This window comes from Hydractinia symbiolongicarpus, chromosome 12 (assembly GCF_029227915.1).
Source record: "Hydractinia symbiolongicarpus strain clone_291-10 chromosome 12, HSymV2.1, whole genome shotgun sequence".
NCBI classification, from domain to species: Eukaryota; Metazoa; Cnidaria; class Hydrozoa; order Anthoathecata; family Hydractiniidae; genus Hydractinia; species Hydractinia symbiolongicarpus.
In genome coordinates this window covers 18,927,999-18,952,677 of record NC_079886.1, presented here as the reverse complement: position 1 = coordinate 18,952,677, position 24,679 = coordinate 18,927,999, and the positions used below count along the sequence as shown (strand labels likewise).

General features: G+C 34.3%; 2 protein-coding genes across 2 annotated transcripts; one reads left to right on the top strand and one right to left on the bottom strand.

Moving 5' to 3' along the window:
* Positions 1-47: 47 nt before the first annotated feature.
* LOC130621453 (bone morphogenetic protein 1-like) lies at positions 48-2,808 on the top strand. Its single transcript, XM_057436740.1, has 5 exons — positions 48-239; positions 953-1,156; positions 1,507-1,660; positions 2,145-2,320; positions 2,544-2,808. Exons 1-5 carry the CDS (start codon positions 164-166, stop codon positions 2,762-2,764), a joined length of 831 nt encoding a protein of 276 aa, XP_057292723.1. The 5' UTR covers positions 48-163; the 3' UTR covers positions 2,765-2,808.
* Positions 2,809-4,231: 1,423 nt separating this feature from the next.
* LOC130621552 (testis-expressed protein 10 homolog) lies at positions 4,232-14,352 on the bottom strand. Its single transcript, XM_057436855.1, has 14 exons — positions 13,858-14,352; positions 13,434-13,559; positions 11,619-12,828; positions 10,597-10,729; positions 10,019-10,209; positions 8,932-9,109; positions 8,178-8,245; positions 7,815-7,869; positions 7,672-7,723; positions 7,217-7,297; positions 6,903-6,961; positions 6,408-6,664; positions 5,831-5,964; positions 4,232-4,609 (listed from the first exon to the last, which is right to left on the bottom strand). The coding sequence occupies exons 1-14, from the start codon at positions 14,041-14,043 to the stop codon at positions 4,541-4,543; spliced, it is 2,799 nt and encodes a 932-aa protein (XP_057292838.1). The 5' UTR covers positions 14,044-14,352; the 3' UTR covers positions 4,232-4,540.
* Positions 14,353-24,679: the final 10,327 nt, after the last annotated feature.

The window sequence follows — 24,679 nt, the reverse complement described above, 5'->3', positions numbered from 1 at the left end:
AAAATAATATTATCTTATAACATACATCCCGCCGAATCTTGATATCGGTTTCTTTGACCACAAGAAGTATAGCAAGGCAAAGAAGTCTGGAAACAAGTTTGATATAATTCTTTAAAATCAACTATCTAAAGCAAAGCACTTTTTCCACTAGCTGTGAGTAATCATGATTGGAAGATACCTTGCCTTGTTTCTTGTGATAGCTTTAGTTCCAACCAGCGAAGGAAAACCAACTTTTCAAGGTAATATTTTTTGTTGACATTTGTTTTGCTTTAAAAAGCCTTCACTAACAACTGCTGCTGATCAGTTTAGTTCACTGTTGTCAAATGAAAAAATACGACACTGTCACTATGCCACTTTAGAATCACTACAAACCTGTTTGTTGTAGCGCATTCGATTTGTATTTATAAGGTTTCAACTTCGATTCTTAATTCGGCGCACTTTAAATGCAGTGTTTACAGTCCATTTAATGCCATCTACTGGCCCCGAACTGGCTTGTGTGGCAGGCAGGCAAGTTAAAGGTATCTCTGGCAGTAAAATAACATAGTTACAGTTGGAGGGGAGAAAGACCTAGCCGTTAGGATTGAATCCCCAAGGACGGTAAAAGTTCCCGTTACTGACTTACTTATCAAAAAATTTAGATGGAATTAACATGCAACTAGCGAATTGCGCAAAGCAATCTATTTCAGCGAGCATTCGTGGAAGTCCTTTTATTCCTGAAGAGATACAGAGAAGTTTATTTTTGTGAGATATTCACGTTTGCGACGAAAGCTTACTCTTACGTTTATTCATTTACGACTCGACGATCTTAAAACTTTACAAATTGATGAAATGTCGATGAAACTAGCTTTCAATCTATGTTTAAAAATGTTAAATGTTTCTTCTCGTAAGTGCAAGCAATAAACTAGCTAGATTGGGAAGATTTTCAGAATTGTAATTGTGTTTTACTTTTTAGCCAAATATGGCGGCTATGTATTCGAGGGAGACATGATATTACCAATGAGTAAAATCAACATAGCGCTTGATGGTGGAGATGTTGCGCCAAAAGTTAAAGAAAGAAAAAGAATACCTGGTCAACCGTTCGCTGAAAAAGTGACTGCTAAAAGTCAATACCGATGGCCTGGTGGAGTCGTCCCATACGTCATATCAAAAGGCTTAAGTAAGAACATATAAGGGAGAATGTAATAAACCTCCCTGCAATTCATTTATATTTTAGCAAACATTATTGGTTCCGCAACAGTATCACTTTTCTTTGTCCTTCTTTTGTCCATAGCATTCTTTGATTGGAGAAAGGAATTTTAGCACCTCTTTCCCAAGGAATTCCAGCACCTCGTCCCCCCATATTTTTTGCTGATTTATGTTTGCACAATCTCTGCTACCAAATAGCAATAAAAAGGTCTTGGGAAGAAAGTTGGGAGCTGCAGGACAAAATTTTCTCCCTCTTTAACTAAAGTTTCTACTGTCTGGTGAGATTCTTATGTTTGTAACCAACACTTACCGCTCTTCTAGAATGTTCGAAACATTTTTGGGGATGCTTTTTCTCTGGTGCAGAAAAAGCTATCAAAAAAGCAATGCAAGAATGGGAGAAGAATACGTGCATACGTTTCGTTCCAAGAACAGATCAAAGAGATTATATCCGATTTATTGATGATGGATTTGGAAAGTAAGAATTTTCACAAACGTGTTTCTAAACATCGGAAGATCTTTTTTGAAGATTTTTTGTTTACTTTCTATTGGGATACGGTATGTGTCGGAGGTATTTCTAACTTGCACAAAGAAAATTACTTCTGAGCCCTTGCACCTCTAGTGGACAATGTTGTTAATAGAACACTTCTGAAATATAACATAGATTTTTAAATGTATCCAAACTTTTATCTTCGTCCCTATGGTTTGTACCTGATATCAGGGCCGCAATCACTTACTTCACGAGCTGCCGACCTGCAGATGAAAAAGGCAAGCATCCATGGGAACGAGACCTATCTTTTGACCTGCTGTTAAAAAGATATTGACTGTACTCAAGTATTTTAATATAACGTGTAAATAAACTATGTCGGAAGAAATATGAGAAAACCTCAGAATTTAAAAGACAGATTACGAAGTTTAAAATTTTTTAAAAAAATTTCTTACTTTCTTAATTCTTTATTTAGATGTTATTCACATGTTGGTCGAACAGGAGGCAGTCAACCATTATCATTGGGAAAGTTTTGCAGAAAAACTGGTATCGTTATCCATGAGATAGGACATGCACTTGGATTTTATCATGAGCAAAGTCGACCTGATCGGGATGATTACGTCACCATTAAATATGGTAACATTCAAAGTGGTTAGTACTTTCCGTTGAGACACTACACAAAGCAAACCGTCTACTACCTGGTCCTAGAAAAGCGATGCACTGTGAAGAATCCTTATTTTCTACGTCACAGTCTAAATCTGACAAGCGTATAGCTCAAATCTTATAAAATTTGAATATTATGCTTAATCACTGCTTAGCAACTTTAAAACTGAATTAAAGTTTTGCAAGGAAACCTTTTTTTGTTGTTATCTAGGAGCTGCTGTAAACTTTCGAAAATACAAACGTTCCGAAGTGCAAGACCTTGCTCTTCCGTATGATTACAATTCCATCATGCATTACGACAAAAGTGCATTTTCAAAATGGCCCTGGCAACACACAATCGAGCCAAAGAAAAAGGGAGTTCAAATAGGTCAACGAGACAAACTGAGCGATGGAGACATTAAAGAGATGAAGAAGTATTACAATTGTAATTAAAGGGAAGTTTTTTTGATGTAGAAAAAAATTGACGGAGTAGAGTATTTCTGTTATTCACAACTTCATTTCCACTTTCTTTTTGCTATATTATGACAGAGAGGACTAAGAAAGCGGGCACGAAGTTAGAATATACGCGAGAATTAAAAACGCAAAAGATTGTGATACTTGGGTGGCCCCTATGTTTCAACATTTCTCTCTCAGACATCTTGAAACACCACTGACCAATTTTTATTCACAAAATTAAATTTTTCCTTAATTAATTTCCGCGAAGTTAGAAAGTCTGAATATTTCCCAAATTTTACAATGCAATTTATGACATCTTGGCCTTAGTCCTATTGCAAAACATTTCGCGCGGTTTTTGTTCGTTACATTATACTATATTAAATCTAAATTAAACCTCTTTTCCAGGCCATTTTGCCTTTTTAATGAATTTAATAACGGCTTCGTAATAACGACTCGTGCCACGAGACCATGGGACTAAGTTGATACGCATTAAATCCATAATTTCCTTCAAGAATATCTGTTCAAGTGGATATTCAGCCCAATGCTTTCGTAAAAATATCTTACAAGAATTAATTTTAGCGAATTTCGCGAGTTTTTGTCAATGTCGCCAAAATTAGTTCCAGCGAAAATTGTTGAAAAAAGTCGGTATTAAATTTTTTTATTTCTTTGTCTTTTTGAAAAAATAATTTTCTTTTTTCTCATTTACCTCGCACTACGTATAAGACAAATGTGAATTTCAACTTCAGTAGTCATTATTTTGTCTCTTGAAGAAAAGTACCAAAAGCGGTACAAAATGAAAAAAAATAAAATGTGATCAAATTCTCCTTTCGCAAAAGATTCTCGCAAAATATGCGAACTTTTTGAAAGTTAGTGCCTGCGAAAATTAAATTTTATTTTCGAAATATTTCTCCTAATTTTTTAATTTATAAAAAAACTACTTTATCACCCGCCAAAGGTATTAAAAAATGTCTAAAGATTTGCCACAGATTAGTTTAAGATTTTGAAAATAAGAATGATTATGAATAGTAACATCAAAAAATGGAAATCAGTACTTACTTATAACAATGATTAAAAAAAAACCACAATCCGATGAAGCTTATTGTTTGGACAACGCACATTCCACGTTCATTAGCTAAACAAGTGCGAAGATGAAACCACAGACATTGTATAACAACAAATATTCTTTTGACTTCTTAAAAAAGTTTTACCCGAAAAAAAACGAACCTGCATTTGCAAGGAAATCCTCCCAACAGAACTCTCGTTCATAAGAGCCCTATTTTTTGTGCAGTTACGTTGCTTAGAACAAAGACTAACTCAGACTGAACCGTCGACTTTATTAAAGGCTGGACAGCTTTTCTTTGCTATTTAGTCAAGATTCTGAGTAGCTTTGACATAATTGGTTGAGGTGTAGAACTTTTGTCATTGCTGACAGGAGGTATGAGATTTAGTAACAACAACTTTAAGTGACGCTTTTATACACTTAACAAGAAAATATTACAAAAATACGTTATACAAAACAACAACAAAAAATAACAAAACTACCGAACACTATAGATCATATTCCCTTAATAATAGGTAAAAATAAGAGTGAGTTTTTTCCGATCGAAGAGCGCACTCGTTCGTCCACAGTGGGTCTGGTAATTTACCTGGACTTACCATCTGCCAAGGTAAAGTTTTCGCAGCCTGTCAGTTTAAAATTATTGACGAGTAATTTGCAGTTTATCATTTTCGTAACATGACTAAAAAACCTGGCGCTGTCTATGATTTGTATTTTCATAACAAAGACAGGTGTATTTTCAGCTGGTGAAGAAGCGAAGCTTGCTCAGGAATGATTGTGTTCATCTAAAAGAAAAAAATTTCATCACAGAAGACGAGATTGTGCAGGTACATCATATAAGTTGCAAATGTAAATACCAACAGTGATATGATAACACGAGGTTTAAATTCCGAAACAAATGAGGAAAATAACGAAGCCGATATATGAAAGAAATGCGAAACATCCTCGGACAAAATAAGAAACGCGAAAAAAAAGATACAATACTAAATTTGGTTTCGAAATTTTAATAAAAAAATAAAAATAAAAATGTAAACAAACATGGTAGACGTTTGTCTTCTGTGTAGTATAGGAACGTTAGCCATAAAAATGTTGCGTCATAAATGGCAGAATAAAGTATTCGCCTTCCTTAGTGCTGCTGTTTCTTAATATTTCGTGAGAAAATCTAAACCCTTTACCGAAATTACACCTTGTGGGAGGTTAGTTCTATAGAAAGGTTGAAAAACTTAGAGCAGAAGAAAAAGGGAAGAGTATGATGTATGAGAAACAATTTCAAAACATTTCAAGCTCAAATGAACAGGAAATTAATACTGCGTTTACACTTGAGTACTTGGACGAATTCAAAGAAAGTATCCGGATTTAAACGCAAACGGAGTACTTTTATAGGGGAACTTTTTATTGGTATTCATCTGGTAACACCCTAAAGATTTTTAACTTATCCCCTTCGTATTATGTCGAAGTTTTTAGTACTTTTGTATAAGTAGTACTTTCTCGTTTTTTGTTTTAATTGCACACCTGGAGCTAGCCAGCTAACACACAGTGTTGCTTTTATTGTTTCACGTGCATTGCGTTCAATTAATATATACCTAGAAGTTTTATATCATTTTGTGGTTTTAATGCTATACTGTATAGTGAGCTAGCAAACTAGCTATAACCCTTTTTCAATAAAACTCCCGCATGGGATGCGAAATTGAAAATATAAGAAAAGCAATAAGAGACAAAAGTTCTAGGGTCGAGGATTTCTTCTGTGTGATGTGAGTGTGCGAACAGATGTGGTTTCGTTGCCGGCATCATTTTTTTATTCCTTTCATGTTGAATCCGTATAAATTAAAATCTGATGTAAACGCAATCCGCATAAATTTCTATTTTTAGTAACTTGACTTTGGCAGTATTAGAAACACTGAAGGCTGTATACACTTTGATATATTTTTAAAAAACTGTGGTTTCTGAAGCGAATGTAAATTAGCTTTCAACTAACATACACAAATACGCACAAAACGACTACTTACTTTAGAGAAAGAATCCACAATTGAGTAAAGATTGGGCTTCATGTCGATCAATACAAACTGCATGTTCACATCTTGAAGCAATGCAACAAGAACTTCAATAATAGAATTCACACAGCATGTGTTCATCTTGTACTCTGAGATTGAAAAAGGTGACATTGATAGACATATTTAAGTCGATCATTTCAGGTAGGAGTTTTTAACACAGGAATAAAAAAACAACTAGAAACACACGATGAGCAGAAAACTAACTCCACTGGATTAACTTCAACTGTATTGCAGATGACATATACGATGTCAAACCAGATTACACTTCCGTAAATGTTTTTTAAAAAGAGCATAGAAACTAACAATATTGTTTCTTCGCCCTTTTTACGTTCATTTTAATCGAATTTCAATGCGTTTTTCCGACAATAGAGAGGTGATGATTTAAAAAATCCCCCCTCTTCGCGCGACACCGTGGTTTTCATGCATGCAACAAGTTGCGTTGCATGCGCCTAAAAAAATTTGCTTTTTCCTCAAAACATAACTAGCAAAAATGTTTTTGAATCACTAATTAGAAAAGGTGCAAGTTATATACCTCCTAAGGTATGAATCCATTTCTTCAATAGCAATCTGAGCAGTTCATCATTGGTGGTGAGTAAGTTGATACAGCACATGGTAACTTCCTCTTCCATGTTTAACATGTTTTGATTAGACGGACTGAACAGTTCTTGATCTGGCGCAACTGACTTATACGTAGCAGATACTGAATAGAGTAGGAATGAAGATATCAAATCTGCTACTTGGTTGATTTCAGATGTATCTTTATCCTCAGATTTCCACCATTTTGCTGATCTGAGGGCAAAACGAAAAAAGCATATTTAAGGTATTGTATACCTACAAAGATATATATCGCTTACAATACCGTAAATGACGGATTAGGCGCCCGGGGGCTTAGAGAATGAGCGTTTATATACAAATTTTTCCCTTGCCCAGAGGTATTTATTTTCCAGGGACGCTTATTGGGCACGGGGCGCTTAATCCGTCATTTACGGTACTACATCTATGAAAAAAGAGCAAAGCAAACGTTTACTTTTCTAGAAGTTTGACGAGACCAACTGCAGCGGTGGTTGGTAAGCATCTTACTTTCATCTAGAATATAAAATAATGTTACAATTTTTACAAAAACTAGAAAATTACCGTCCGATTAATTCGCATATTCATTACAATTATCTGATTAAAAATGCATTAAAAACTATACAGCCATGAATTTTTATCATCAATATCTGCTTCGATATCAGATTAAAAACAAAATTTCATTTAAACAAATTAAGAGCAATCGTTTGCAGAACATTACTAGTTGTAATTAGCAGAAAAAATTATGACATAAGAAGTGAGTGTACTTACTAATAGCCTTCCAATGGCTGGCACCAAGATCGGCCATAACTGTTGATACCCTTCAAATTGCTCAAATTGGCTTATAGCAAACTAAAACGTAAAAACTTAACAGTAAAGTCCTTCGAATTATTTCCGATGACTTATTTCATCGCCTTATTGTAAATTATATATTTATTGGCAGGAATAAGTAGCTATAGCGTTTCTCTAACTAATCTTCCTGCTCTGCAATCAAATTTAAAGCCGATCTACAACGTCAAATAGGCTTAAATACCGTATTTAGGGCGCTGAATGCGCCACCTGAAATAATTAAATCCCTTAAACAATTATATATCAGTACACGCCTTAAACACAAAAAAGGGAGGCGGAGGGTTGTGGGTTCAAGTCTCACTTATCCATCATCTTTGCTGAACTAGTGAAGATAATGTGCAGGATTACTTGTACAAAAAAATTGTTTGTATACTCACATCTACTGGAATGTCTCTCATATCTCTTGGAATAACATTCAATATGCTCCAACTAAAAGATTATATTGGCGAGACTTTTATACGGTGATATGTGATAAATTATACTTAACATTCAACATTGTAAACAAGAAATGTTTAAAAACCTAATAGCGTTGGGATTGGCTGCGTTAAACCTTTGCAACTCTTCAGTTGAATAGCCTGAAAGAGAATGATGCAGTCAAAATATATTATTATAATGCATAAGCATTAAAAATTGAAAATTTGTCTGCGAACTGTTATTCTGTCCAAAATAATTGCTGTGTTATCGTGTACATTAAAAAAGAATTTCATCTAAGCGGTCTAAGTTGTAAGTCGCTTGATCAAGAGAAAAAATGAGCTATTCTGCTGTCAACTATCACCTGATTCAGCTAGTAAACCACACTCACATTTAACAATCTTTATTAAAACTACAAAGCTAAATTAATAAATTAACTTTAGAGCCAATAATATAAAAAAGGTTGCTTCACCTATGATAACACTCAGCAAAAAACTGATTAAGGTTTCTCCTTTGATGGATGGGATATTCTTTTTACCACTAAAAACGAACACGTATAATGACGGAAAATATCATTAACAGGTTTTTAGGAAAACAAAACTTGTTTTTAAAACAATTAAAATTGTGGGCGTAACGGTGGATTTATCACATAGACCAAAAGTAATGGTTAGTTGCTGAAAACAGTTTATATTTGATTACATTCTTAGAGGTATCTTTCTTCGAGCACTTTGTACAGACTGTTGTTATAAGAGCTTAACAGAAATAGAAGTCCACTAAGGCTTTTTTGAGTGACGATGACAGAAATTTTGGCAAAATTTGAGTTACTCTACCTAAATCACAATCAAATTATGAAAAACATTATTGACTACCCTGGTCATTGTGTAATTCGACCACGACTTACATACGGATTTGTAAACCTGTTATACACCTTTCCAATGTTAAAAAAGATTTAACAAGCTCAGACACAAAGTACTAATAGTTTGCCGTATAATAAAACCGAGCATCTTAACACAACTTCCACAAAAAGGTCTTCAAATTGAAAAAATTAGAGTTGCTGATGTTGAATATAATTTGATTTATTTTTTAATAATCAGGCAAATATACCTGCTTAGAAATTAAAAACTTGACGAAGTTTTTGCTCGGGAATAGTGAGCAAGCACAAGTAACGAGGAGTTCCTGTTACATTACCTGCTTGAGACATGTGTACGGAGCAAAGGATGACTTACCAACAAACAATAATAGAAATAATATATTTTCGTGTCTCCATGTCAACTTTGTAGCTGTGACACAAATAAACAAAGTTGTTCAAAAGTTTGCGTGGCAGTTCTGGAAAACTGTACACTGTTTCGACAATCAATTTTTGTGTTGTGAGTGACACATCCACAAACCAGCCAGTGGTTAAATCTAAATATTATTCAAATTTTGATTATCTATATTATAATACCTGTATGTCTATCTGTCATGTAAAATGGTAACTGCAGTAGTGAGACACACAAAATGCGGTAAATAAAGGATGCAAACCAGTGGATTAATCCACAGATTACCCATTAGTTCTAATAAAACCTTAAAAAATCATTATTTACGCTCAACCTAATTTAAAGGTACTGCTTTTTTCAAACCTTAATTTTTAGAGCTCCAAAGTTGATTTTCAAATCTTTTTTAAAACCATTGAAAAAGCTTTTTTAGTTCATAAAACATGCACATTTTTATAAAACTTAAGGATAAGTTATGATGTCGTGTTGGTACTAAAAATTATTAAGACTTTCTATTGTCACAGTTTTCTTTGTAAATGATTATATAGATTCTAACTTTGCCACAGAATAGTCATAATAGCCCTAGTAGTTTACTCTTACCAAATCCCCTCTAATATTTGTTGACCTCTCTGTAATTTTAAATTTGCTTGAGGGTTTAGAGAAAAATTGTAGATCAGTTCCTAAAGGTTTTATTATTAACGAAATGTTATCCCTTGGGTTTCCTCCAATTTGTATTACTTGAGCAGGTTTTGGTCTGGCGTTTTGGTCTGGAGTTTATACCTCTATTCAAACCTTATTCCTTTTCTTACCCAGTTTTTGTCACTTGAAAAATCAATTCATTTCAGTATTCACAATAATAAATACATGTAAAATTATTGTAGTAAAAATACATGTTGCCACAGGAGTTAGGTGAAAATTACATACAGTGTATTAACTTGTTTTTACGAATTTATTGTTTTTACAACTAAAACAATGTGCAGCGCCTGAAACAAATGTTTTAAGTAAATTTTAGATAAGGTTGATATTGGTGATAATAATTTTTAATAAAACCAAAACTTACCTGTTATATTTACAATACTATTACTTAATATAACAGTGGCTTCATTGCTCGCAATCCGTTTCACCATAACCATTTTCATGAATGCAACAGATTCATTTATTAACTCTCTTGAAGTGGCAGGTAAGCACCAGATGTCACTTAGGATCACCTCCGTAAATTCACGACACTGTTTCAGACATGAAATGCTATTTCTGTGAAAAGACAAAAAAAAAAATAATGAAGTAGATAATAAAGGTAACCTATCAACCTTAGGGTGAGGTGACATTGCAGTTTACAATTAGAAAAACAAAAGCGTCTACTTGTGATCATTTAATAGTTAATCAATTGCTTGTATCCGTCTTTATCACCATTGTTGCAATAGAAATACCAATAACCAGGAATCAATGACAGTGCTGCCTGCACACAGCTGCAAGGAATTTTTCTTTGCTGCAGTTAAAAAGTTTTTGCAAATTTACGATTTTTTAAACCCTGAATCCAAGCCACATACCTTTTGGCATGACCATCATCAGTGGCATATTAATTTGACAAACATAATAAGCCCACATAAACTTTGAGTGAATATCTAGTTAAAAACTCACAAAAATGTTTGTGGTGAAGACAGCAAGTGATTTAAAAAGCGGACAAGTGGAATTTTCCATGGTGAAGACACAGATGCTTTTTTATACAACTTTAAAATCTTCTTCAGTATGAGAGAACAGTTGATCAATTCTCCTGAAAATTTGTAAAAAACAGTGAATCTTACAAAACCTCATTTAATTCTGACAACAAAACCAGCCTTTAAATTTTGCTTTTGCACTTAGTACTGCATGCTGTGTAATAAGTTCTTGATCACTAAAAAAACTAAAAAAAATTTCAGGATAAAGTATTTAAATGTATCATAGCCAGTGAAATTTTCTATCAAAAATAGTTATTTTGGCAAAAAATTATAACTGGGAAAATGCAAAAAATTATTGAACACCTTTATTGAGTTGCTGACTCTCAACCCTAGAAGGTACAGGCATTTAAAACTAATTGCAGAAAAATTACACTATTCAAATCTATTCCACTTTGGTAATAAAGTGGTGTTTGGGTTTTGCTTGAAGGTTTTAGTTCTGAATTTATATTTAAAAGTTGCTTTTTGTGCTTCTCTGTTGTACTTTTTTACCTTCACACTGTCAAATCTTAACAATTCATTTCTTTTTAAAAAAAACAGGCATCTTTTAGTGTGCATATAGATCATTAATATTTTAGTTTTTTCTCCATATTCATAACTGTTTGAGATACAAAGATTTTTGTAAACAAATTAAATTTTATCAAAAAGAACTAAGAAAAAAAATTGTTCTTTTATATTTCCCCTTTTCATCTTTTTACTGTTAATTTTTTTATGTTATTCATTATAAAGTTTTCAATGATTTAAAAATTAGACTAAAAAAACAATTTGGGTGTTTCATGCATGTCCTTAACTATATAAACAGTTGCTTCTTATCGATGGCATGTTTTCTGCCAAAGAACTTGGTCACAATTTAATAAAAGTAAGTTATTTAGTTGTTAATTATTACCCTCTGAGCAAATAATATTAAAATAATGAAATCCACCATAGCAATTAATAATTATAATATACCTTTGATGTAACTGCTCTTCATGTCAAATAAATTTTTGGTGATATTAATTAACTCTTCAATTTTTTCAACGGACAGCAAAATATTTGAATCAAGAATATCTGTAACAAAAGTGACTAATTGCTTGATATAGCGGATATTTAATTTTGACTCATACTTCGTGTTAATTTCTGAGTTGTTATCTGTCTGAATGATAATAATGCATAAAATTCTAGCCATAACAAAATTAAAGTCAATTGCAAATTGCTGAAGCATATCAGGCTTAGCTTGCTTTATACTCTTCAATGTTGATTTTGTTGTAGCGAAATGTAATGGTAATGCAAAGTAATGCAGAAAGTGAGACGAAAAGTCTTTGAAAAAGCCTTGGTGTATCAAGAAAACATCTGCCTCGTTTGTGTTCTGACGTAACAATTGCATTAAGATATCTATAATGTCTATAACAGCTTTCATTCCAGGAAGCGATGACCTGAGTGAGTTTGAATCAGCAAGACCAGAAGAAAGCTGACCAGGTTCATATTCAACCCAACAATTTAAAAGTATAGGGAACACATTTTGAATAAAATTTCTAAATTCAGTTAAGCTATAGCCCATCGTTGACTCGTTATCAATATCAAATTCCACCCAAGATTCTAAGTCAGCCTCACATGTTGGAGGGGGTGTTATGGCATATTTGTAAAGACGAACATACGTTGCCTTTTCCTCACTGATGGTGATGTCCTTTTGAAGTGCATCGAAATTAGTCTGTTGCACTTTTTCATGAAATTGATTTGTCCACAAAACTCTAAGTATTTTGTGAAGCTTCTCCAATATTTTACTACGTGCTTTTAATGATGACATCTGTCCTTGAACATCTATAGACAATTCTCGATTTACAATGCTTGGTATACCTTTAACTTTAGAACCTTTTAATGTTTGTGTTGCCTTTGTTTCTTTTGAGCTCTGTTTTGAAATCAAATCCATGAAGTTACTCAATACTTTATTACTGTAGGGCACAAATTCAACAGGAAAATGATCCAGAATTAAATCTAAAATATTTAGGGAGTCAATCTGTATGCCAGTGTTGATATGTGTCATGCCACAGCAGACATGAGCAATAATGATCTTTAAAAACCGGGAGACTTCGTGATCTTTGAGATTATTAAACGCAAATACTAAGCATGTATGTAATGCGTGGCGAATGGCAGAATCTGTATCAGTAATTTTGCCCAAAACCTAAACAAGATAGAGTCTTTATGTAAACATTGTGTAAAATAAATTATGCGAACGTATTTTAAGCTTATTAACATCAATCTTCAGTACATTTTGAAGTTGATAATTAAAAAAAAATTGTAAATATTGTAAAAAATTAAACATCCACAAAATAAAAACTCTCTGTCATTTCTCTGCCACTTTTTAGCTCGATCTTTGGCTTCATTGATTGCTTTATTGTTTAAATTTGAATGGAAAGTCAGTCACAGCCTCTATCACTGGTTTAGGACCTCATTATCATTTAACAAATGTCTAAGGGCTTTCTTATAAGCCTGATAAAATAAATTTAATTTTGCTATACACGAAATAAAATTCAAATGAATATATTTCAAATTTATTTAGATGCACATAGACAACAATGACTAAATTTCAATTAGAAATGACCAAATTTATTTGTAACCAGGGCAAAATATAATTATATCACTGATATTTCTATAGAGAAGGTAATAAATTTGGCTTTTATCATTTTGAAAACCACAACATACAGTTTTTGACACAAAATTGTAATCTGTATGTTTAACTTATAGTATCTGAGTGATTTTAAACAAGAAACTATTATTACTTCATACCTTTGTAATCCACACACTTAACTGATTATGCATAACATCTGAATGGGTACGAAATAAATCTTGTAAACCAAGTAAAGCATTGTGGCGTACTGTGGTGTTATAATGATTTAACTGCACCAACAAATCCTAATATACAGAAACTTATTACAACCAAAATACTACTCAAATTACAACACAGAAAAATATTTATATTTTAGTCATTTTTCAAAATAAACCTGACCAATCTCCTCACGAAGTTTGTAACTACAAAAATTAATTCAAACATCTGCTATGCTAAAAAAATTTCCAAGTCCCTGGCTTTATAAAATTCAAATTTCCGTTTTCCTCTGTTTAATTCAAACACACATTTATTCAAATTTATTATTTTGTTTGGTCCTTACCATGTTCCAAAGTGTACTGTACTGGACTGTATTGTAATATATACCTTCAAAGAAAGATTCCGTTTGTTTGTAGGTTCCTCACTTTTTTTCAACTGGGAAGCAATGTTTATTGATGACGTTTTGAAGGAAGTGTCTGTCACATTTGTACCAACTGGCTTCCTTTTACCAACTTTGAATTTAACTTTTTGAAAATCTGCAGATTTCTGTTTCTTTTTTTGTGATTTTCCCATTTTTATCTTTAAACAGTTGAAAAAGATGCATAAATTTAACAAAAAAACTGGGCAGTTATCAGTTTGGTGAACAACTTACATGGAGACATAAAATGCAAGTATATACAGTACAGTCTGAATGTAACCTTCCGCGTACACGCTATACAAACCTTTTCCTGCAAGTCAGAAGCTTTTTAATCTTTTGTTTATCATAATTACTTTAATGATCTTAGCGAGAGTTATGTCGGGAGTGATTTAACAAAAGCTTTGCGATAAAACAATACTGTAATTATTTTCTCATAACTGCGAGTTTCATTGTTAAAACTTATTGAAAATAAAAGCCTCTTAGGTATTAGTTCAAAGTAATAAAGTTTAATGACATATCATATTCTGCGAAGTATTTTTTTATTATTTTTCCTATAAAGCAGACTATTTAAGCGATAGTTCAGTTGCATTTACATTTTAGCTAGCAAATGTATTTCACCATTATATAATATATGTTAAACTCACACATAAAAACTCATCATTGTAGAGTACAGTTCTATTGCTGTAGATAGGACAAAAGTTACAAAACATTTATATATAGTAATAGCTGAAAATATATACAAGCATGAAATGAAAGTAGAACACATATATAATATAAGCAACAACAAAGCCAAGGTAATAACACATCTCTATATAATATTAATAAGCGTGAACAAAATATATATATACATAGCATAGCTCACAACGTAAAATATGTGAAAACATAGAGGTATATATAATAGCAGCAGGGAGGGAGGAGGAAGAAAAACTGCTAGAACTGAAAAGGAAAACCATGAGGCAACTGCAGCTTAAATACTAGCAAGACTGCTGACCAAAAAATATGCTGCTGACCAGAAAAGGCACATAGGTAAATGGTGAACTAACTATGGGCAATACAAACCAGAGTACTGTAGGAAGAAGATCTATATATGTGTGCATTTAAACACTCATAAATATATATTTATGAGTCACTTAAACTCACACATAAAAACTCATCATTGTAGAGTACAGTTCTATTGCTGTAGATAGGACAAAAGTTACAAAACATTTATATATAGTAATAGCTGAAAATATATACAAGCATGAAATGAAAGTAGAACACATATATAATATAAGCAACAACAAAGCCAAGGTAATAACACATCTCTATATAATATTAATAAGCGTGAACAAAATATATATATACATAGCATAGCTCACAACGTAAAATATGTGAAAACATAGAGTCCAAATCCAAAGTAGTAGTAGAAAATAAAATAAAATAAAATATGTCATGCAAGGTGTGATGCCATAAGTCGTTGGGCAGAAAACCGCTGAGCAAGGGGCATGTGAAGGTAAAGAAACATACTATCAGATTTCCAGTCCCCCAATAAGGATATGACATCCAGGGGAACGCCTGCCTCTAAAGCAAAGGTGGCCCCCCCACGGCGAAACGAGTGGGTACCATATTGGGAGGTAGAACACCCTAACTCTGTCAACACTTTTTTCATAACGGACATGAAAGTCCGATATGTCAATATAGAGTTGGGTAGCATCGAGGATTTGCGCCAACAAAAGGCTTGAGCATCAGGCAGAACACCTGGAGTGAGAGAAAAAGCATGCAAAATAGCCCGAACTGGACAAAGAGGAGAAGAAGGAATAGCCACCAGTGGAACAGTAATTGTGCGCTGTCCCAGTTGGATGGTCTTACTCCATCTAACTAGAACGAGAATATGGTCATCATGAAAAGTAAAATCAGACCGAACTAGTTGTTTGAGGGGATTAAATATCGTAGAAGATGCCGGCAATAAATGTGACTTACGGAACAGACCAAAAAATGAAACTAAACAAACAGCCCAAAATGAAGCATGAAAGCTACAATTTAGGTTAAGGCGAGAACGAATACCAAAAAGAAGAGCAGTGGTAATAGGAAGACGTGGCTTGGCCGGAACACCAAGCATACGCTTCATACCTTTTAAAACTGTGGATAGTGTCCAATTGTTGGTTAGAGGATTAGCATATCCCATCTCAAGATGTAGAAGGCCAACAAAATTTAGATACATACAAACTGATTGTGGTAGTAAAAACCTAGCCAGATGGGCAATATATAGGCATAAAAAATCTGTGGAGGCAGGCACAAGTGGCGAAGACATCTGGCTACAAAAACATTCATAAGCCTTGCGATGCGTGCGATAGCTCTTTTTTGTATTCTCAGCATAGGTGGCCTGCCGAAAAAGGACAACGTCGTGAACCAACTCCGAAACGAAGGGGGGCAACTCTAGAGGAAGGAGAATACAAAAATTAGCTACCACAGATGGTATACTTACCAATGAGAAAATAATATGAATAGGCAGACATATGATTGATGGCAACCATATCACAGACTGAAGTTAGTGAGTTGAGCTGCAAAAAGTGCAAAAATGATAATAAGTGTTGTCTTGAATGAAGACGTGATATGTCGTCAGCAAGGACATTCTGAGCACCAGCTACATGGAAAGCCTTCAAACGAAAATTGAAGGTAGCCGATAACCAAAACAACTGACGTAAATAGTCCATCATAACAGGGTGATGGGTAGTTCCTTTATTAAGCATAGCAACAGCAGCAGTATTATCGCAGAAGACATGGATAGTTTTGTTCTGCCAAGTGGGAGCCCAGCGAATAGCAGAAAGAACTACACACAGGGCTTCCTTAAAATTAATATGCAAAGAGGCAAGAGGGGAATGGTCTACCCTTAGATGAGAATAGAACCAATCACCCTCAAAAAAGGCACCAACAGCGTCAGAGCAAGCATCAGTTTGCAGACTGGTAATAGGTCTTTGGTCATAGAAATCGCATTGTCCATTAAACACACCCAAGAACTGATCCCACCAAGCTATATCCCTGTGAAATTCGAGCGTCAAGCGACACTTCGAGGCAGAGGAAGACAAGGTGTTCATCAGATCCAGGACACGTCTCAAGAACGTTCTACCACCATACACGACTTTACAAGCCCAATTTAGGCGACCAGCAAGACGTTGCAACTCTTTCTTAGAGGCTCTCTGCTTGGTTAAAAAATGTGACACTACTTCCCTCAATGCATCCAGTTTAGCAGGTGGAAGAGAAAGGGTAAGTGACACAGTGTCAAGCAGAATTCCAAGAAAAGTAAGTTGCTGGCATGGAGGGACCAACTTAGCAGGGCTAAGCTGAAACCCTAGTGCAACAAGTAATTTACAGAGTGTGTTATAGGCCTCATAACATTCAGTCTGTGTTCGGCCAATAACAAGAAAATCATCTAGGTAGACAATAACGAGAGGAAAACCTCGTCTTAGCATCATACGACGAACAGATTGTGTAAGGCGATGAAATATTCCAGGAGCACTTCGACCTCCAAAAGGAAGTCGAGTATCGACAAGATATGAGTATCGAGTGCTTCCAGAAAACCGCCATTTTAGACCAAGCGCAGCATAGTTTGATGGATGAACAGGTACTGACCGATATGCATGGCGTAAATCAACCTTGGCCATAAAATATCCCTGTTTGATCATAGCACAGGCATCATCAATAGTTTGAAATTTTTGTTTTTCAATATCAATGTATGTATTGACACCCTTTCCAACTGGCATGGAACAGTCATGTATAATGCGTAACTCATCAGAGTCAGGTTTGGGGACAGCCCCAAGAGCACTGACAATGGTAGGTTTACATTGAGTAAGAACATAGTTACCAGTTTTAAGTTCATCCAGCAGAGTAGCTTCTACTTTCATATGAGCTGTAGGACTGGTAACAGAAAAGTAGTTATTCATTTCGGCAGGCAATAAATCAGAGTCCTTAGGAAGAAGCTGAAAACCACAGTGAATTCCATTAAGGAGGAAGTCACGATCTGGGTCTTCAGCCAGTTCATTGGTCCATAAGTCAACATTAAGAGGAGTGCGAAATTCTGAAGGTAGTCAATTGTCAGAATTGTGGTTTTGTCCAGAATGAGGTTTGCCACAAGCCTGATTACCAATTTTGCGGTTGCAGACGTGGGTGAATTTACATTCTGTTTTCTGGCAACCTTTTTGGCGGTTAAAATTACGACATATTTCCACACCGGAAGAAGTATGTGTAGGAAACCCTGAAGACGATCCTGAGGCAGGTGAACCTGAATTTCCCTTACTTAAGGTACTGGAAGGGTTACAGACAGGAGGGGAGGCCCAACGAGGTATAAGCATCACTTCATGCAAATGGCTATTGTCAAAGCTCCATGGATAGCCATATGTGTGCTGAAGAATTCGATATTCATCGTCATACTTTAGCACAGACTCCCAGGTGTACTTTCTAGCCAACTCTAAGATCTTAATGGAATAAGACAAATAGTCACGTAAATCGGACGAGGTTGGCAATCTGGCAGAAGACAATAATTCATAAAAAATTCTCAAATTAGCTATGTTATATTGTTCCATGGAAAGAGATTCCAGTCTTGGCTTCTTATTTCCAATGGCCAACATTAGCGTAGTTTGAGAACCAGGATCAGTAGAAATAACTTTCTCCTGCTCCACAGGACGAAGCCGAGACACAAAATCGACTATACGAAGTGGCTTACCATTTCCAGTGTTTGAAGAAAGTGCAGGGCGCAGAAACAATTCTGAACTACGGTCTTCTTGCTGGCGAAAAACATCCGATAGGGAGCGTGTTTGTTGTTGTGACAAGACAGTGCGATTGGTCAACAAATTGGCGGACTGTTGCGGAGCAAGCAAGGAAGCAAAACAAGATGGCGGTTGTACGTCAAGGGGTGAAGGGCGGAGATTGTCTTGGACACGATTGGTTGGATTTACAGTTTGATGCAACGGGGAAGTGCTTAAAATTTGTGCTGGGCAGTCATTTCTGGAAGAAGCTGAGCGAAGCCTAGCTAATTCTGATTGTCGAGCAGCAATCTGATTGAGAAGGTGTTGCTCTTCTGTTTGTAAACTTTCCCTTAGGGATAGCTCTTCCTGTTCTAAGACAGCCAGCTGATTTCGAAGAGCAGCTAGCTGAGACGGTGAAGAAGATTTGTTTGGGTTGTTTAGGTGAGACTGCAGAGGCGAAGATCTTTGGATTGAAGACATTGGGTTATTAGCGATAGTTGAGGAAAGTGCTGAAGCAGCTGATGTGACAGTGTTGGTAGCGCTAGAACGACGACCTGGACAGTGACGACTGGGAATACCAAAGTCGTGTAGAGCCAGAAGTGCCTTGCAGCCAGGACATTTTGGGATACGTTTCTTTTTGAGTGTGGACGATTCCTCAAGAGCGACAGACATTGCAGCAGATTGGAAGGTTTGAGAAGTTGAATCTTCATCTTCTGAGCCATCTGGCGTTTGAGTAGGTGAGATAAAATATAACAGCATCCATATAGGTGATAAATACATGTTTAATTAGCCAAAGATTGGTTTGATTGCAAATTGATTGATTAGATTTAAGTGGATTAATAAGCAGCAGACATAAGCATAAGAAAAACTGCTAGAACTGAAAAGGAAAACCATGAGGCAACTGCAGCTTAAATACTAGCAAGACTGCTGACCAAAAAATATGCTGCTGACCAGAAAAGGCACATAGGTAAATGGTGAACTAACTATGGGCAATACAAACCAGAGTACTGTAGGAAGAAGATCTATATATGTGTGCATTTAAACACTCATAAATATATATTTATGAGTCACATATATTATAATAATCATAATGATGGAGTGAGTTACTGCAATAAGGCCCATCTTGTTTTTTTCTCAAGTCTTTTCAGATCTGCATCACGATTACTTTATTCCTGGTGGTCACCGTGACCACCAAGAATTTAAAATGGCAGGTCAAGTCAATCTTTGTGGGGGTCAAAAAAGTCTGTGTAGTAATGCAGGAGTCTTTAATTCAACTTTTTTAACAAACTATTCGATGAAAATTTCATCTAACTTTAATTGTTTGATAAAATTAAATTTTCCATTGAATCAATTCAAAAAAAAAACAGCCTGAATAGATATACTAACATGAAAACGAGGTTAGTTCAGATTTTTTTAAATTTTCCAGCAAAGTGATGCACATAGTTTGTTTACCTTTATTATTTCTCAAATTAACTCGTTATAAATGGGCAAATTATGAACTTTTGGTAAAAAAAAAGAAATTGGCATTTATTTTATACCCATTGGGCTTATTAAAGTTGCTGGTTTATATTTACTTGGTTTCGATTTTATATATAGTTACACTAACACTAGCATTGATTACTACTAGCTAGCTAGTTGGAGATTTAACCAATGTTGTTAACATACATATATATACACTTTATTCTTTGTTATTGGATATATATATCTTTTTTTTAAAACATTTGTATATAGCATTATGACTTAGCTATCGTAAGCATGTTGGGTTGGTGATATTCAGCTGAATACTGGTCTTCATTATATATGCAACAAATTGTAATAAGACCAATGCAATCACCCAAGGTTAAATCATGTGTACTCATAAGTACCCTTGAGACTTGATTTTTTAAAAACTATGGTCTGTATGAATGTTACAATTGCAGCTACAGAAAGTTGTGGTTGTTTTTTAAATTCACAAATTGTTCTGTCAATCAGTAGTATTTCTATAAGTATTGCCAGTAATATTATTTCTATAAGTATTGCCAGATTGTTTTTCCATGTCAGGTATAGCTAACTAAGGGGTCGTCTACAAATTTCGTATGATATTTTATACGAATATATACGAATTTAATTGCTTTTAATTCGTATAAAAATCGTATACAATTCGTATAGTGTTAAATAGTTATACGATTTTTAAAAAATCTAATACGAATTTTATACGATTTTCATACGAATTGTCATACGAATTATATTCTCTTTTATACGATTTTCATACGAATTGTCATACGAATTATATTCTCTTTCATACGAATTGTCATTCGAATTATATTCTCTTTTATACGAATTTTCATACGAATTATATTTCGTTTTTACACTTTTAAAATGCGATCTAAAAAAACATTTCTATCGCCGTTTTTCGTTTTTAAACTTTTAAAATGCGATCTAAAAAAACATTTCTATCGCCGTGTTTCGTTTTTAAACTTTTTAAAATGCGATCTAAAAAAACATTTCTATCGCCGTTTTTCGTTTTTCAACTTTTAACATGCGATCTAAAAAAAACATTTCTATCGCCGTTTTTCGTTTTAAAACTTTTGAAAATGCGATCTAAAAAACACTTCTATCGCCGTGTTTCGTTTTTAAACTTTTAACATGCGATCTAAAAAAAACATTTCTATCGCCGTTTTTCGTTTTAAAACTTTTGAAAATGCGATCTAAAAAAAACATTTCTATCGCCGTTTTTCGTTTTTCAACTTTTAACATGCGATCTAAAAAAAACATTTCTATCGCCGTTTTTCGTTTTAAAACTTTTAAAATGCGATCTAAAAAAACATTTCTATCGCCGTTTTTCGTTTTTAAACTTTTAAAATGCGATCTAAAAAATATTTTATTTTGAAACTCATATACGAATTTAATACAATGTCAAACGATTTTCTTTTTTTTAAAACCATACGCATCTAATTAAAATCTCATACGAATTTAATTTAAAACTCATACGAATTTAATTTAAAACTCATACGAATTTAATTTAAAACTCATACGAATTTAATTTAAAACTCATACGAATTTTATACGAATTTAAAAAAATTTCATACGAATTTAATTACTGTATGGCAAAAGAAAATTCGTATAGCATATACGAATTTTTTTTATACGAATTGCTACGAATTTTGTAGATGACCCCTAACCAGCCTGCCATCCAGCCAGCAGCAGGCCAGCTAGCTATCGCTTAAACAGCATACAACACTTTTATGGGGTGCCATATTTTGACAAATAGCACAATTAAGGGTTCCCTTGATTATACCAGGAGAATATATTTATTACTTTACATCCCAAGTCAGTTTATATAGCTAGCTACAGCTAAGAAGGTAATCTTAAAATGCATTTATTGAAAGTGTGTTAAGAGATTTTTTAAATCATTACGTAATTATGGACGGTATGAGCAGCAGAATAATAGATTTGAAGTTTTTGGCTACTGTTTGGGCGAAAATGTAAATTTAAAATGTATCTTACAAGTAAAATGTTTGAATCAAAAATAAACACCATGTGGAATAACTGCCAGCCGCCATCTTTGTTTTGACGCATAACCTTAAATCCAGTGAAATTTGCGCGACCAGCAACAGCTTTACAAAACGCCCCCTGTTCAACCTCGTCCCCAGGGCATCTTGTATCTTTTCTGACATCGAACGACGTTACGAACATGGTCGTCGTCCTGGTTTTAGAAAAACAACAGACAACAGGCGCTGGGAACGAGGTTGGTCCCATGTTGAGCAAACTCTACTTTAGGGCTTTTTCTCTCTTGTGATATCAGGATTAAAAGGAAATGAAACATATCAAAATTGCAATTCCACTTGGGATTTTCTTGGATGACAGAAATGTACTTCTGTTCCACCCTAACTTAATTCAACTTTTTGTCATGACGAAAATCGCGACTAACTAAATTCGAGTATTGATGACGATCGTCGTAAAAATCGTCCCGTGAAGATTCGCTTTTATATTGCCCCACTCTGCAGTCAGTCCCTTTGATAGTAAAAAAGACAAAAAAGATTCTATTCGAAATTATCTAAGCTAGTTATGCATTTTCGTAAACAACACAACATGTTTTCCAGACCTTCGTCATTCAGTTCCGCCTGTACACGCGAAATTCAGTCGTATATTGTATTCGTGACAATATGTTTAAATTTTCTGTTGCTAGAACTTGAAATTTCTTGCCGATCGCATAAATTAAAGTATTACGTGTGACGTGTTTATATATTCTGACCATAAATTGCCCAAAAAAAGCCCAACGATGCCAATTTTTTTTTTTGCCGTCATCCCTCATTAAGAAGGCAACGGGGACGAAGGTGCCACTTAGGCAGGATAAAAAAAAGATAAGATTTGCAACTTGAATTTTGATTACGTCAGCAAGAAATCGACACACATCTTTTTTTATTCAGAATTTGTTTACTCGTGCCCTCTATTGTGTAAAGATAGAAACGCTAATCAAAATAATGTATAAGATCATGTGCTTTCCGCGAACGGTTAAGGAGATATAAGTTATTTTGCTTACGTCAGCAAAGACACGTCAATATACATAAACTTTATATTAGATATTTACCGTTGTCTTTATCGTAAAGATCTTGAAACGCTGATTAAGAAATGTATCGGATCATGTACTTTTGATAAACGAGATATTAGAGTAAAGATTTTTTGATGCTGTCTTCCAACCATCCATTCTGAAACGGGTGACTCAGCTTTAGAAAACTGGTCCAATTTTAGTCTCAGGTGGTCCCTAGTTACCCACGCAGAAGATGACGTCAGTTATTTTCGCCCGTTTCCAAGTTATTTGGCCTTTGCAATGGCTTCTAATTATAAAAATGATATTGACGTCAATCTAGTTACGTAATGTTTAAGTAGCCGATAAACAAATTGGATTATTTTTTGAATTTCAGCCTCGTCCCCAAGGGCTTTTGCCTCTTTTGAACATCGGAGTGGACCGACAACAAACCTTGGGGATAAGGATGTTCAAATTTGTGCGTTTTTTGAGAGGAAAAAAGATCTCCGTTGGGTAGCAGAATTTTTTGTCTTAGTTTGGTATTTTCAGTAGTATATAGGTTCGATGCAGACACACTTATCGTAATTAACATAAGAGATTAGAAGTATAACTAACTATATTGTCTCTTTAACTCATAAAAGTTACAATGTTATTTTTATAGTTCATTGCATTACTACTGACGCATTTTGCACAGCCCTTTAAAACTTGTACCTTTTTTTTATCTCACCAGGCCTTTTTGCCGTCTTCTCTCATATTTTACAAAACCCATAATCCCTGGGAAAGAGACTGTACAACTTAATGTTTCGTTAGACCTAATTGCAAAATAAATGTCTTGAAATATCGAATATTACTGGCGTCAACCTCGTCCCCAGGACATCTTGTATCTTTTCTAACTACTGTACTGGCGTAACTTCTTAGATTTATATTTGACTCATGTTCTTGAGGTAAGGTCGACCTGCGTATGCGTAAATAATACTTATAGTTCAACGTGTAAGAAGATCCTAATTTTTAAAGCACTTCAAAATTTGAAGTATTTGACTACAACGTCATAATAATATTATCCTTATAGAATAAATTATTCACAGGTAAATAAATACAAACAAAGGTATACTGTTAATATTCGTTAATGTACTGTGAAAAGAAACCGATATAGCATTCTAAATCCATAAAAAATGAATTTGCCCAAATTTGGAAATCACTACCCCCTATCACTAACTTCAGGTAATTTTTACGCCAATCAGAAACGCCCACGACTATTATTGGCGTTACTAATATGAAAATTTAAACCTCCTATACCTCCTGTTCGCTTGAAGTTTTCATAGAATTAAGAAAAACGCGTAAATTTTGGGGTATCTGGTCGTAAATAAAACGCCCTGCTTTAAGGGTGTGTCTGAGCAACCACGTGACCCAAATTGAAAAACAAAAAAACGTCAAAACTTTTAACATAATTCCTTCTTTTATGAGAAATTAAAATAATATGGCAAAATATAAACAAAAAGCCATGCTTTAATACCAAGTGGAAGATTTTACATCAATTTTTTTACCGTCACACATTTCGAGATC